This window comes from Camponotus floridanus, unplaced genomic scaffold, assembly GCF_003227725.1.
Source record: "Camponotus floridanus strain SB8 unplaced genomic scaffold, Cflo_v7.5 scaffold23, whole genome shotgun sequence".
In the NCBI taxonomy this organism is placed as follows: Eukaryota; Metazoa; Arthropoda; class Insecta; order Hymenoptera; family Formicidae; genus Camponotus; species Camponotus floridanus.
The window spans coordinates 857,065-873,362 of NW_020229359.1; the positions used below are offsets into that span (position 1 = coordinate 857,065).

A 16,298-nucleotide genomic window follows, 5' to 3' on the forward strand; every position below is an offset into this window, starting at 1 on the left:
ATAATTACTGCGATTCGATAAATATTTATCGTTGCGATACAGTTTCATGTCGTTTATCAAAAGTTAATTAATTTTTAATTATTAATATTTATAACAAATTATGTTTCAATACTTTTAATCGTGTTTAATACAAAAATTACAATATACAAAGCGTTTTTCATCTACTTTATTACTCAAGAGCCATCGTGCGAATGATGACAAAGCCATGACATGTATAACGCGCTTGATATACGTCGCCAAGGTCAAACATAGTATTATTGATGATTCTCTGCCGAAATATTTTACGTACACACGGAATTTTAAATTATAGAGATATATATTTTATTTTAAATTAATTATTAAATGATTGATGTATCATGGTACCTTTTGTTATGCTAATGATTTGAATTTATTCGATTGTTTTACCGCGTTTTTCCGAAATCAAATTTTATAATACAATATTTAGTTTTGCATTTTAAAAGATTGACTTAGAGCGAACTAAATAAATAAATAAATAAATAATGTTGAGGAAAAGAAAAAGAAGATACATAAATAAATAAATAAATAATAGCGTGAAAAGAGAGAACATACTAATATTTTTATATAATAAATTATTGTTAATTAAATTATTTATTTTTTTATTTATATTTATATTATTTATATTATCAGAGGAACATATATATTACCCTCTGAGAACATTCGTGGACATTGGTTTTGTAGTTCATGTCTATGTTTCAGTGTCCACAGAGGGAGCATTCGAGGAATCACCCACCTAAAAGCGGGCCATGACATCTCTCAGTCTTCTCTCTGCGCTCGTGTTTGTGTCTTGAATTTGACAGCTCTTAACAGCTCTGACTTTAAAGGACAAGAAATGGATAGCGATGATTCCTTTATCGAATTACCGGAGAATAATGCAAGGATAAATATTTAATTTAACTGACTCAGATTTTGCTGTAAATGCACTCACATTTCGAATCGTTTTGCATAAAAACAGCAATTTTATAATTATATTTGGAGAAAATATAATTTAAGGTTAAAAGAAATCTGTGATACAAAACTTGAATGAGAGTATTTTATCAAAGTCTGAGATGAGCGAATTAAATTGAAGACTAATTAAAGATTTATTCAGAATATCCTCTTATAGATACAGACGAATCAACAGGATGACCAGTATGCAGGCCCGGTAATTTCTGGACACAAATTTGATAAGAAGCTCATATGCATTAATTACCCGGGTAATGTAGTTAACGTTGATAAAGCAATCGAAACATTAGGAGGCATTAGTTCTATTTCTATGGTATATGATACAAATTAAACATTATATCCAATTAATTACATTAAAATTCAATTATTCAATTATATACATTTGGTCATTTAACAGACTGCAGATGCCTCTAATAGAAGATTAGAATTAAGATTCAGACCTGATGATGGATATAGCAAACCTACCTGTGGAGATAGGCACAGCACAATTGGTTTTTTACTTAGAGTTAGGATGAAAAAAAAAAGAATAATAAAAGTAGAAATGACGGAAGCTACAAAATCAAAGTGCACAGATACTGCTAATATTGAAAATACTGCAGAGAAAAATTGTACTGTAGATAATATAAACAAGTTAGATGGTACACATGAAAATGAAAATTCTCCAAAAGAAAAAAGGAATGTATTGCCTACTTTTGACAATAGTAGATATGAAAATTTGTCCCAAGAAACAGATTATGAATTGCCATGTTTAAAAATATTAGGAAGAGTTGAAACTGAATTTAAATTTACCAGTATGTTTTGTAATAAATTATGTAAAACATCTGTATAATGATTTTAATCCTCTTATTCAGCATATTAATATTTCTTTTCTCTTGTAGATTTATGTGATTTTCAATATGTACCAATGACACAGAGCAAATCAGATCCAAAAAAATTGGAGTGCATCTATAATTTGATTTATCCGATAGGTATTCCACCTTATTCTTGGTTGAAGAATGACGTGCCCTACTTTTTGCCACCAGCCGCATTCAGTAGAATGGACACTGTGCAACAATATGTACCAAAAATTGAGATAGATTCTAATTTAGAGAATATAATTGGTAAAAACAAGAAATGTCAAGCAGGCTTTCCCAACTATATATACTTTTCTACAGTAGGAGTGCCCACTGCAGCACCAATAGGCATTGAAACAGCCATGAAAGTAAAGTTTCTTCAGAATGCACATTTAGAACAAGTGCGCCAACTTTTTGAGGAGCGTCCAATTTGGTCCAAAAATGCCATTATGTATAAAACACAATTTACATCTGAACAGTTGAAAATATTATTACCAGCAGTAGCGTATCATTTTACGACTGGACCATGGAGAATCATGTGGGTAAAACTTGGTTACGATCCAAGGGAAGATATTAATGCGAGAAAGTATCAGACATTAGATTATAGATTAAAAGCTATGCGTAAGTTATATATCTTTTAATTGCTAAAAGTGTTCAATATTTCACATAAGCAATATAACAATACTTTTTTAAAAACGATTAAAATTTCTGTGTATGATTTTATAGATGGATTAGGTTCAACTGTCAGATGCAAAAGAAATTATTCAAATTATACATTACCATACAAATCTGCACCTGTTTCTAAACAAAAACCTGCTGTACTCACTGCTACTTTGAGTCAGAAACAAAAACCGAAGAAAGAACGTCATTTACATGAGAACGTGTATATATACCGGGAAGGCATGGTACCTCCTTCCCGGCAAATGTTTTATCAGGTATTTGTTAATATCTTTCTTTGCAGTATTGATAATGAAAATACTTCGTATAATAAATAAAATTATTATCTTTATTTATTTTGTTATTAGTATTGCGACGTTTTAATAGAAGAAATACAAGAAATGTTGGCAAAGCTCCCTGATCCTTTACCTGATATAAAATGTCATGAGAAGAGAGGATGGTTGCCATTTGGTTTTGATGTACAATGCAGAGAAATTTTAAACAAACAAGTGCGTGCTGTTCTGAGAAAGAAGATGAACATTCCTGAGGACCGTATGTACTTGTTTCAACTTCATTAACACTATGTTACATATATCAAGAATAAAATTACATATACCTTTTTATTATAGATCCAACATCGCTTCCACGGAAACGGAAACATGGCATTAAATTAAAGACTAATAAAACGATTAATAAAAGAACGAAAAAAGGCAAAGCGAATTCTACAGAAACTCAGGCAAATGTTACGCCTACCTTGGAATTGAATGTGATTAATGAAAATTTGTAGCTTGAATTTAAGTAATTAAAATTATGAATATACAAAAAGATCTAACTACATTTTTCTATTAGATATCTCTTTGAAAAATGTATTGAAATGTAATATTCTAAATTAACTTGACATTCGTTTATATATATGTAAAATAAATATAAAATATAATTATCCTTAATTAAAAATTATAGTATGAATTTCTTCGTTTTACATGTAGGCCTAAATATATATACATCAAGTATTCAATTGCATATAGATTTGTGTCATGATGAAAGAATATCTACATATGATGTGTATTCGACCTAGTAGTTGAGGTGTGAAGGCATACATGGCGTCTAAAGTATTTTCATTCTTTTTTCACAATTATAATTTACACGGTTACATCATTTTTTCAGATGCATCATCATAATCACTTTAGACTTTATGAAAATGGCCAAATGTATGATGTATGTACATGTATTTTTTGCTCGGAATCTAAAGATGTGCCAGTACTTCGACAGCGGCTATAGGTGGTGTTTGATCACCACTGAGGATAACTGGCTCGGATTCAGTTTGAACAATTCTAACAAGATTCACGTCCTTCTTTGAAGGTACTAGAGTAGCATTCGGCGTGACATTCGTTTCAGTGCAGTAACTCGGCGGTCGACTCTCCCTCATTGTACCAGGAGCCGCGATACTTCCTGCGTTTGATCTATAAGTCGGTGGTGGTGACGTTGTAGGTTGCAGTCGGTCCAACAATAACAGCCGAAGCCTATACTCTTGCATACTAGCCTGTAATGAATAATTTATATTGTATAAATTTTTTCAAGATTAGCAAACAAAAGCAATAATCTCGAATTTCAAATGTATGTATATGTGCCAAGTATTCAGATGAAAGAAGAGTCAAATGTTTGAATGACTCTGTGATACAAAGTGCCTAATTTGTATACATCTTTATGACGTTATTTTAAAAAACATATGTAAATTATTAATTTTCATATCACTACATTATTTAATTGAAAAAACAATAATCAGAAATTAAAGTAAAAAATTGAATTTGAGTTTTTTGAGATATTTTTTTATAGATTTTATCCTACTATATGCTTATCTCACCTGGTAACTCGGTGGTGGGGTTCTAAATTGGAATTCTGGATAGAGCATAGCTGCGTATGGATGTATTGGTCTCATAGGCGGTATCCTACCGGGAATGCCTGTGAAACCAAAGAAGCTGCCACAGTAGTCTTGATTAGTCAATCGCCATGCTACTGCGCTCACCAACACCAGAAGCACTCCTATACCTATAACAGACAATGCATACTGTTTGTACATTGTAATAATAATAATACTTATGTAATACTATTATGATACTACGTAATAGCTTTTATTTTATAATTACAATACAAAGTAATCTAGAATCTTCACATCCGTCCGTTTATAGTTGATTTAAGCAATTGAAATATTTATAAGCTACAGTTTCTGGTTTTTAAGTGAAAGTAATAAAAAAATGACAAATTGCAATGTTTATCTAGCTAACAAGCAGCGGTATCTGCTTCTCCGATCCATCTACGGATACGTCTCTCCTTTGATCTCACGGTCCCTCCACCTCCACATGTATAAGGCAAGGCGTACGACATCGATCTCTCTGTAGGTTAGAGCATTCCCCTATTGTGAGAGGCATTCTGAGCAGGTCGCAGGTTACATGCTCACGTTTAGAAAGTAACTGTTGCAAACTCGAGTTTCCCTGTTCCCTCTCCTTTTGTCCTTCGCTAGACTCTGTCATCACGTGCATTCGGTTGGTCCTAGCACTTAGTACTCTACATTGAGTGATAATGATTGTTTAAATTATATTTTTTACCATCAATTTCAAAACCTTATAGATAAGGTATATATGTTTCTTTTCCGCAACTCTACCTCTACATAAATAAATCTATATTTTAAAAAAATTCAAGGACAAAAATAATCGCTAAGTAAAAAAATATTGCGACTAAGCGAGTATATGCATACTTATTTTTTTAACTTTGAAAAAATTGAAATCTTCGCTAAAAGAAAGATCTTTTGAAGACACTGAAAATTTACAGCAACAGTGCTAAACGTTTTTGAGATTGAATGTATAATAACTTCAGTTCCGAATAAAATCATTTCGGTAGAATCATATAATTTTTGAATTTATAATCTCTCGATTATAATCTCGATCTCTCGCGTATAAAAATTTTTATGAAATCATAAATATAAAGATAAATTACTTAAAAATATAAATTTGCTTTACATGAAAATATAAAAGGCTATGATTATACAAAGATTCCTTGTAAGATTTTCTCTCAGATCGAGGTAGTACCTTCACAAATCGTTCCAGTCGCTGGTTGACTGTGTCATTTATACGCTGAGGAAGAATGCATTATGAATAAAATAAAATTTTTTTAATCGCATAATCACACACTTATGAATTGTAGTTTTTCTTCTTAATAAGATTGGTAAGTTTCATTATAAGATATTGTATCTTCTTATTATTACAATCTTGCATCGATAATCTCGAATAAAAGAAATGTGTTTCTTTACCGGACATGAATATTCCCACGAGGTGATCACGACCGGAAGCTTTAAGAGCGCCTAGGAGAGTGCCAGCACCGGCGCAAACGAGGCCTACGAAACCGACACCCAATATGGACCAGCGTACAGGCGGGGAACTTAAGCCGCAGCACTGTTTCGGTACCGCATCTCTGTGACACAAGAAGTGATCGTTGAGTGACCCACTGACATACACTCGTCTCGTGACGATCGTTTGGTGCGCGTTCACTATACAAGGCCAGTTGTAAAACTGTATTCGACCATATAGTTTGCAAATGTGATGTATCTTCGAATTAGACATGACTGTATATCTGTGCATCGCATATAGTTAATTAGAAAATTTAAAGCTACATTTTTACCTATTATTTTCATATTTTAATATATTATTTACTCGTTAACTTTACATTTATTTTTCAGATAGTGAATTAAATACAGCCATAAAATGTAACATCTCTTGCGGAAGAAAGAAACGAAAATAATCGCATCTCACCTGCCGAAAGCAGAGACGCTGGCGGGTACAGGAAAGGGTAGACCGAGGCTCAGGCCTCTAAGACCCAAGTGTGGGGGAGGAGGATGAAGGAAACCTCTAGGGGGTGGCACCAATGGAACTCCCAGCGCGGTTGAAGCTGTCTGACAACCTGGCGCGGTTCCAGGATACGTCGTCGGCATGGAACAGGATCTCAGAGCGCGACGATGCTGCCTTCGTAATCGTCGTTCTCGCCTTCGAGCGTCTCGGATGCCATTGGGAATCTCCTCGCTCTGACTCGCTTCTGGTCCACCGTGAAGCGCCAGCTCGGTCTGCGCCTCCGTCGAAGTGAAAGACCGTGCATTGTCCCGTGTTGCTTCCTGAAATGCAAATAGACTGTGAATTTCAACGCATCAATTGAATCGTGATGGGTGGGTGTCTTGGAATTCGAGTAGAACGATTTTTTTCTCGTTTATAAGGTAACGACTCTCTCTTCTCCCTTTTCTCCTTGAATGAGGGAGTCTCGAACTCTTATCTGATGCTAAAATAGCTGACTTGAAAATATCATTCTACCTCGCTCGCTCTTATTCTCGTCTTGTCCTCATCTTTGGCCAACCGCTCACATAGTTTCTGGAAAATGGACACCTTCGTTTCCTGCTTGAAAGATTACGATCATTCCCGAGCAGCTTATAAAGGGACGTATAGGAATGTATTATGAATATTGGATGAGTAGATACAAATTTTTTCTATATTTACAATCGGAAATAAAAAATAAACGAGTGTCCGCATAAAAGAATGAATTGAAAATGTGAAACGAGTCTTCTTTCGAAACTTTGTTTTCGAGGAAATAAGATTGATAAATTCGAGAATTATACAGAAATATAAATTACAGAATTATACATTCTTTCAAATCTTCGTAAAAGTATTTCTTGATTCAGGTATTTTTGTGTTAAATAATTGAGTAAAGAGAATGTGTATGTTAAAGATTTTTTTTTTATGCAACTTTCTAAAATAAATTTTTTTTATTGCATGCTCTACATTGTTATAAAAGAAAAACACAAAGCCTCTTAAATTTCAAGTGCTAGATTTGCAAATGTATTGAAAAAACTTAACAATATTTGAATAAGATATAAATATTTTGCATATATATACATTTTTATTTATCACTAAAACTATATTTTTATTGCTAAAACTAATATTTACTGCATTTAATAAATGTTCAAAGACATAAAATATATAAACAAAAATAGATATATATTAATAATATATTTTAAGTAATATATCTTAAATAATTTACTTGACTTGCTGACTGTAATATGCAAAGTTATTAAAAAAAGAACTTTTTTTAAAATATTTCCTGATAATAAATTCCCAGTAAAATTCTATGGAACTTTTCTGATTTTTCCAGATATAAAAGAAATCTCTGGTTTTCCATGTTTTTTTTCTCCCACAGAAAATAAGTTCTGTTACATAAAATTAAAGTCTTTTTCTTTGAATTATATTTGATCATAATTTTTGAGAATCATTTTTGTCTTAACCAGCTGGGAGAGATTTAACAGCTACTATTAAAAATCTGAGGAAAAATTATTTTCCTCACTTTTCACTGTATATTTAGGATTGAAAAATATACTTCCTTAAACATTGAAAGTTTGGCTTCTCCTTCAATGAATGTAAACAAAGTCACACTTGTAATGAATGTAATTCATATTACGTAATTTAAAAAATCGATTGCTCTCTTCGCGATTAAATTTAGCAGAAAATATTGATGAAACGCCCAAAAAAATAGGACATGTTGTATCTTCCTTGAAATACATATGTATGCAATTTGATATAGATTAATAAAAAATTTTGTTTTTTAATAAAAAAAAAAAAAATATATAAAGGAGAAAATATTAGCGCATAATATATTCCAGTAATAGATAAAACGATATCTCAAATCCGCGAATATATGTACATGTGAATAATTGAGCGAACGGTGATTTTTTTTTCAGTGACTAGATGATTGCGCGCGAGCATATAATGTCAAAAGAAGAATTGAAACGGTACCTGTGTTCTGTTCGCGTCGTTCCTGATGTCGGGAGTAACATCAACGGCGACGATGCTCACAGGCCTCGGGACATTCTCGGGCAAAACCTCGGCCATCATACGGTCTTGATCATTGGTATGTGTGTATACGTGTGTGTCCGCGCTCCTCGGTATAAAATGTACACATATATATTTTTCTGTTTCGCGCACTTTGCGTAATCTTCACTCTCGTCCTGACTTAATTTTTTCCGGATGTCTTTCGACACGTTTTTCGTCGATCTCAGCTGATAACTTTTTAACCAAGCTCTCCTCTTTTCACTTCCAAGTTCCTCTTTTCCACCATCAATCCATTTTCCCGTTCTCTCTCTCGTCTCGTCCGTTTTTACGACACGACTCCCATTCTCTTTTATCTCTGCATCACCTGGCTCGCGTTGATCTCCATCTCTAACGATATAAGTCAAGATGAGAAAAGGCTCCTCTCTCCTGATTTGCCCCGTTGAAAACAAATCACCGATGCTTGACGGTGCTTAATTGCAATTGACATACTCAAAGTTTCTCTCCTCTCGCTTTTTTCATCTATTAACGCGAGTTATATATGCAATTATGAGATTTATGAGATAAGCTCAAGTATGATGATCGCAATTAAACAAATGCAAATGAACATTGGCAATGTACGTATACTTGTTATAACCTGTAATATAATATTGTTATCCGAAACAAAGCCGGTTCATCGCGAAATCCTACATCCAGTCTCCGCAACAAGTAACCGTTCGCTCCAACGTACACTCCTAATGCAATCTCCGCGAACCTACGGTATTCCGTTCACTCGCATGAGAGTGGCATCGTAAGCGGATAAAGAGTTAGTTCTTGCCATTACGATGTGAATTTTCTTGTAATGCGAGGAAATTCTTCGCGCACGTTCCTTCGAAACCGGTCATCTGCTTCCGCGCGATCTAAAATTAAAAATCGCTTCGATGCCACCAGAATCATAGTTGTAATACATGTAAATATAATGTTACTCTATGCTCTTTTAAACGACAGCGTTTAAGTTCACATCAACTAGATCGATTCGCCTGAGAGCACACGTGGGAGAAAGTAGATTCAAGCGCGCTTGAGAGCTGGCCTTTCTCGATTTAGCATTGCTTCATTTGCTTTTGTGTTTTATCGATAATCGTTTATCGAAAATTTTAATGTGAAAGAACGCTTTTTTTCTGTCTTCACGCTTTTTCGATTTATGTAGGAAATATCAAGATTGCATCGAGAGAGAAACGAAGATAAGAAAAATAAAATGTATGGGAAATTAAATAATATTATTAGATAACGTTATAATTCTTTCTATTCTTTTTAGTTATTCACAGTGTGAAACTTTCAACAGAATGTTACTGAATTATTGCATAATATAATATTTTAACTATTCGCAACTAATTTAATTTTAAAGGCTAAGTGGAAATTATACCACTTTATAACATGAATTTTGATATAATTATTTTATATATAAAATAATAAAATATAAAATATAATTTAATATTTTCTTCATACAAAAAACTTTTTAAAAAAGCCGAAAAAAATAAAAATATTTATGACATTCTTTCCCTTGTGAATGAAGAAACTTGTTATTACGTTGTATAAATCGTTCTATTTGTATTTCAATAATAATTATCAATTGAAAAAATTCAATATTTTATTTTTGATAAATATAATAAAAATAATTCAAATTATATAAAATAAGTTAATTGGAAAAATATTAAATATTAATATAATCCTTTTTCATATTTTGTTTAATATGTTATATTTTTATTCATATTCGGACATATGTTATTGAAAATTGATTTGATTAAGCTAAAATAAATAGAAAAATTAATTTTTCAATTTTCAAACAATTTTAAAAACAAAGCTTTGTGCGCAAGAAATGCTTCACATATTTTTCATTTACTTTTCTATATAGAATTTCTCTCTTGATCGATTGTAACGTAATGACCACTCTACACATGTCCATATCTATCACTGAAGTTTCAGCGAAACCTTATAATTTTTTTCGTACAATAAAATTCTCTTTGAACGTCGAATCAATGGAAATTAAAAAAAAGAGGCTAACTTTCTCATAAAATCAATTCAACGAAATCAAAGTTGTTAATCGAATCGTGATCATTGAATGAAAAAACGAATTTCATGGACGAGTTCTTTTTCGACGATGAAAAAAGAGAGATCGAAAAGAAAAAGAGATTTTTTATGGCGATCGCAAATAATCAATGGAATCGAATCAATCCGATTCGTCTATCAATTTCTATTTTAATCGACCATGCGTGAAAAACGAGTCCTTGCAAGAGTCATTACATATGCGACGCGATGTAATATCAAGGAGAATGAAAAAAATAGAACATTATTCTCTATTGACATGAGATAAAGAGACAGAAAGAGAGAGGGGAACTTATATTCTCTATTGAACTTTGAACTTTAATCGGATAATGATACAACTGGATAAAACTCGTATCACAAACGGGACTCTTAGAGAGTGGAGCTGTTACTTTCGAGAGCAAGAAACGAGAACGCTTTTTAGAATCTCGAGATGGATCTTCATTTTTTCAGAGAAAGACGAAATATTCTTTAAAAACGATAAAAACATCCTACTAACGGTTAAAGTTTTTGCAACAAAGGAATTTCGTTCCTTTATGATATTACATCACAGATATCCGCGTAAAAGGGTTCTAAAACATATTTGGAATCTCTAAGTTTTAATAGAATATGACACACAAACGTGAATCTTTTTTATAACGTATACATATGAATACTTTTTTTTGTACGTATACAATAACATTTAATAAATCTTGTCATTCAAAATCGCTTCGTGTCGCCTAGAATAAGCTCTCTCTCTCTTTCTCTCGTTCTTTTCTATTCACGTGATATTTATAACAATTTTTAATAAAGTGGGTACAAGAGTGCATTTTTATCGCGACAATAATAGAAGCGCAAGCCGACAGGCGGGGACATACGCGACTCTCGCGTACGTTGAAATTATTGACAGGTGTCCTCGGAGCGTGCGAGGATAAAGCCGAGTAAAACCGCCGAGATAAACATATTTTTGCGTGGGCGGCGCGTACACCCGTTGACCACAACGAACGGTAAATCAAGCGAGAGAGCCTTTTTAACCTGATTGGGGTCGCGGCAGATTTCCCAGCTGGCTGCGCGCGTATCCGCGTTCGAAAAAAAATCACTCGCAGGAAGCACCTCTCTGTCGCGACGATGCTGCTGGCTCGGGTCGAAATCACGAGAGCGCGGTACCTTTTGCGCGGCCGTTCTCCTCGCTCGGAACCAAGTCCAAGTCGCGCATTGTCCGTTTCGCGAGAAGGAACGTGACGCACGCACAGCCACGAAGCGATCCTCACCAAGCTAGCGGCTCCACTGACTCTGTTGTTGCTGGATGGGACGTCGGGACGTGTAGCCGCGCCGCACCTACACAATCTCCCGTCAAACACATCGACCGTCGAGCGCCAATCGCGTCGCGTCTCCCACCGACGAGGGTACGTCGGTGTCCGGTGAATGCGCGAGAGAGACGGAATGAGTATGATATACAGTGGTGTCGAGAGAAGTGGGACCGATAAAGAAAAATTTTGAGAGATCATTCTGATTAAAAAAAAAATAATCCTTAAATTTGAATCGAATGTTTGCAAGGTTTTTTCATTTAACAATCGAAAAGAAATTTACCGAAAATTCAATATTTCAGAGTTTTGAATATATTACTGTTATATATTGTTAATATAATATTAATAATATAAATAATAATATTAATAGGTTCTTTCATTTAACAATTTAATCGAAAAGAAATTGACCGAAAATTCAATAATATTTCAGAGTTTTGAATTTATATATTATTGTTATATATTATTAATATAATATTAATAATATAAATAATAATATTAATAATGTTAATATTAATAATACATAATAGTAATATTAATAATATTGCTGTTATATACTATTAATATTACTATTATATATATTATTAATATTACTATTATATACTATTAATATTATATATCCGGAATTTAAGATTTTATCTATCTGACACCATTGTATGACACTCCTGCGCGGACGAGAAAAGGGTGACCGAAAGAGAGGGAACAAGCGGTGAACGTAAAGACGACACGGAGAAAGGGGGAATGGAAGGTGCATTTAACTAACAAGTGGACTCGTCCACGCACAGGCGAGTTCTCTTATAAATCTTTCCGACCCTCTTAGAGTGTCCTTTACGCTCGCCATAGATATAGATATTTCCCGTATTGAAATGGACATTTATGTATGTACGTCGACATTATTGTATATGCGATGCGAAGTACATATTTTCTTTTTTTCTCCGAATGCGAATTTCACATACATCTCGTATCGGATAGGGAAAATAATTCGTGCTAAAAATCGAAAAATGACGAATAAGTGTGTCCATTGGCTTTATTTAAAGATCAATCACCCTTGCTCTTAATCGATAAACCAAATAACATATCCAACGCGCGTTTAAGCCATGAAAGAGGGAGAAGGGGGTTTTACAATGCAATTTAGGCGGGCATTGAAGGCTCGCTATGAGCGAGACATTATAGATTATAGCGTACAAAAACTATGACTAATTAATATGCTTTATGTGTAGCATCTGTACATCGTGTCAAAGTGACGTATTCAACAAATTGTCAATCAGCTGTCTACAAACCAGCGCGAACTTTGAATTCATATTAGCTGAAACATTAGAAAATATTGTAAAAAAAAGCTCTATTTATCCTTTTTCTCTAAAGGATTATTAATTTACATCTATGTAAAAGCGAAGAGATTTATTTAAGATAATGAAAATCACATTTTTTTTTCTTGTACGTGGAAGGACGTTATCGTAAAGAAGTTTTCAGTATTCGAATGCCAAGTCAACCTTTCTGGCAATTTGTCGTGCTAATGCAAAAAGGCAAAATCTTGTATTAACTCACTACAATGTGAATATAATGGATTTAATATAAGTTTAAATAACAATAACTCGCAAGAGTTTATATAATGCCTTTTTCACTAATGAAAAGGTATCGCATAAAATATATCGTACATATACACGTACATTAATCTCTGTAATTGGAACACAATAAATTTGAAAGAAATGAATTTTACGATTTATTTAGCGAATTGCGATTAACTCTCGTTATATTTTGTTATACAATTGCTCTCGTAACATTAAAGACCTGCGCAAAATGTTACATATTTAAATCAACTATTGGATGCTGTAACTAACAGGACAGCTGAAACATATTATCTGAATATAACATTGCAAGATGTATAAAAGAAGATATATAAATCGATGTGACAGCGATTATCAAAGATTAAATAAAATAATGTAATATATATATCTATATATGTTCCTGTATAACAATTTTCGAGACTTAATTTGCACCACTTTTAAAATAATTATAGTTTCCTATACATACAACAGGCAACTGTTATTATATATATTATATATATATGATGATATAATTCATTTTATTGATATCGCTTAAAATGTAAACAAAACTCAAACATTTATATATTCGAAATAAAGTACGTAAACTAAATTCTAAATCAAGACGCAAGAATTAGCTGCTAAATATGAATAATATTTGTACAATATTTTAGATTTTACAGTACAAAATCGGTAGATCGAAGATTCGTATCCGAGTGATTTGCGTTACTGTAGTAGTATTATAAGTATCAAATGGCAATATAAATCTATAATGTGCGTAACTCGTTCGCGCCAAATTGCGCGTCAGTCAAATTGCGGCTGATTAGAATGCGTTTTATTCATCTGTAAAAACAACAGATTAATCTCGCTCAAAGGCTCGCGCGCGGCATCGTGGAATATGCCCTCCTAAATTCACTGCTTATTAAATGTATATACATACGTACACACATACACACACACACACACACGCACATATTCAGATATCTTAAAGAGATCGGATATTCTTTCAATGTATATCTTTTGGCCAATTTGAAATGAACTTGGAATAGAATAATTTTCAAATTACATGTAATTGAAAAATAAGAATTTCCTGCTAAATAAACTTCAAAGGAGAGAATCATAAAATAAATAAAAATAAATTTTCAATTAATTTTATAAGTAGAACTTATCTTCATAGTTATAATTCCCAGCTTGTATAAAAAACTCGCATAGTATCAATAAATAATAAGTTAAAAATTTTTCTTTAATGACGCAAAATGTTCACTCTACAATCATTGGAAATCAATAGTGATCATCTTAAATATTACACATTTGAAAAATTATATTAAAATTCACTTATCTTGAATTTGAATATCTTATTTTTAAAAATTGCATAAAAATCGAAAAGTAAAAATATATATCGAGATATTCTTTTTAATTAAGAGAATTTTTATAATAAATTCTTAATATTAATTGTAAAAAAATCATAAATAACGAGTAAATAGATAAATAAGAGCTTTCATATAAGGATTTCCTCCAGCAGAGTTAATGGAGAAGAAATTGCAAAATTATATTAAACTGCTTACAATATATTTTATAAGCAGAAATATAATTATTAATAGAATATCATAATAAAATAAGAAACAGATTGTGTTTTTAATTGAATAAACTATTGTAATATCTCAAGTATCTTTTACTTTTAACAATATTTTGACTTGAACTTTAACTATAAATATCATATTACTGGCCATAAAAGAGTCGTATTATATTATGTAAAATAATCTCTTGTTCTTTCTCAATATTTTTGTTAAGAAAAAAATAATTGTAAATTAATAATTTATTAAAAGAATATCTGGTCTTTTTAAGACACATTCCGTATATATTTATATACGTGTATATATATATATATATATATATAAAGTTATGTTATGCGTTCTACACACAAAACGTACACTCACGCACACACGCACGCACGCACGCACACAACACACGCACGCATGCATGCACCTATATTACCTATAGGGTAATACCTATAGTAATTAACAAGACAATTTTATCTCTTTTTCGCTCTTTCTAGTATTCTGCACTCAGCAGCTTTTATTCTTCCATTAATTTTAAGTCTAAGTATACGTTAAGTTATCCATATATCTTCCGTGTTCTTTATCTATGGAACGCGATTGGATCCGATTATGAATAACACGTGACCCTTTTTAGGATTAAAAACGTGTCGCACATAGGGGAAAGGAGATATAATATAATTATATATTTTGTCGTAACTTTGCATTTTTGCATTATCAATCATTCAAACTGGTATATAAAATGATCGTTTAAAGTGGAAATAGAGACATAAACTTTTTGCACAGGGAGTATTAATACATACCAAAGTGGTACATATAGATATTGACTTATAAGTAGATGTATAAGTACTCGTAATAAAATCATATAACACAAAAAAATTTTTCTTGTAGCGTATTTTGAAATGAAAAGTTACCAAGTTTCTTGTTTATGTTATCTCGAAGAATTCTTAATTTCTGCTGTTTGCATCATTACGACAGCATTATTATTGTAAAGATAGATGAAAAATTTGTTGTACAATTATTTTCAATATCGCGTATATCATAAAGTATCTTATAAAAACTCCTTGCAAAATACTACATTCAGATCTGAAAACATACCAGTAACACATATTTTCGAACAGCAAAGACGCTCGAAAATGTCTCTGCAGCTACAATTTCACTTTGATTTAATACATATGAATACTTTCCAAGTGCTTCTGCACATATGGATGTACCATACAATTAATAAATTATACGTTTCTATATTCGTTAGTATGAATAATAAATATAAATTAGTTAGTATACATTATTTATATCTTTCCTGTACTAAATCATATTGCCTTGAAATTCTGTGATATTTTTTTATAGAACTCTTGTTGAAGGGAAAAAAATTGCGTGACTAATACTTTCTAATATTCCTTTTCAAAAATTATATTAGAATCAAGGATTATTTTTTATCATTGTAACAATCTCTCTATAAATAATATATTTCTCTGACATTCGGAGCTGTTTCATTTGGATAATGAAACATGAAACACATGATTTGTCT

The 16,298-nt window shown here is 32.1% G+C and overlaps 2 protein-coding genes across 6 annotated transcripts; one reads left to right on the forward strand and one right to left on the reverse strand.

The window, feature by feature from the left end:
* The first annotated feature begins 789 nt into the window (after nucleotides 1-789).
* LOC105250697 (general transcription factor 3C polypeptide 5) lies at nucleotides 790-3,346 on the forward strand. 2 transcript variants are annotated; one of them, XM_011256923.3, is made up of 7 exons: nucleotides 790-892; nucleotides 1,124-1,276; nucleotides 1,361-1,754; nucleotides 1,842-2,417; nucleotides 2,523-2,731; nucleotides 2,822-3,005; nucleotides 3,083-3,346. In XM_011256923.3, the coding sequence occupies exons 1-7, from the start codon at nucleotides 851-853 to the stop codon at nucleotides 3,238-3,240; spliced, it is 1,716 nt and encodes a 571-aa protein (XP_011255225.1). In that variant the 5' UTR covers nucleotides 790-850; the 3' UTR covers nucleotides 3,241-3,346. The 2 variants fall into 2 exon arrangements, with proteins under 2 accessions (XP_011255225.1, XP_025264548.1); XM_025408763.1 differs by lacking the exon at nucleotides 790-892 and adding an exon at nucleotides 907-1,011.
* A 29-nt stretch (nucleotides 3,347-3,375) lies between these two features.
* Nucleotides 3,376-11,689, reverse strand: LOC105250696. Of its 4 annotated transcripts, XM_011256919.3 has the most exons (7): nucleotides 11,405-11,689; nucleotides 8,949-9,210; nucleotides 8,279-8,701; nucleotides 6,257-6,612; nucleotides 5,758-5,918; nucleotides 4,315-4,499; nucleotides 3,376-3,993 (listed from the first exon to the last, which is right to left on the reverse strand). In XM_011256919.3, exons 3-7 carry the CDS (start codon nucleotides 8,375-8,377, stop codon nucleotides 3,697-3,699), a joined length of 1,098 nt encoding a protein of 365 aa, XP_011255221.1. In that variant the 5' UTR covers nucleotides 8,378-8,701; nucleotides 8,949-9,210; nucleotides 11,405-11,689; the 3' UTR covers nucleotides 3,376-3,696. The 4 variants fall into 4 exon arrangements, with proteins under 4 accessions (XP_011255221.1, XP_025264549.1, XP_011255222.1 ...); XM_025408764.1 differs by lacking the exon at nucleotides 8,949-9,210 and having other exon boundaries at nucleotides 11,537-11,689; XM_011256920.3 differs by lacking the exon at nucleotides 8,949-9,210 and having other exon boundaries at nucleotides 11,483-11,689.
* Between the last annotated feature and the right edge of the window lie 4,609 nt (nucleotides 11,690-16,298).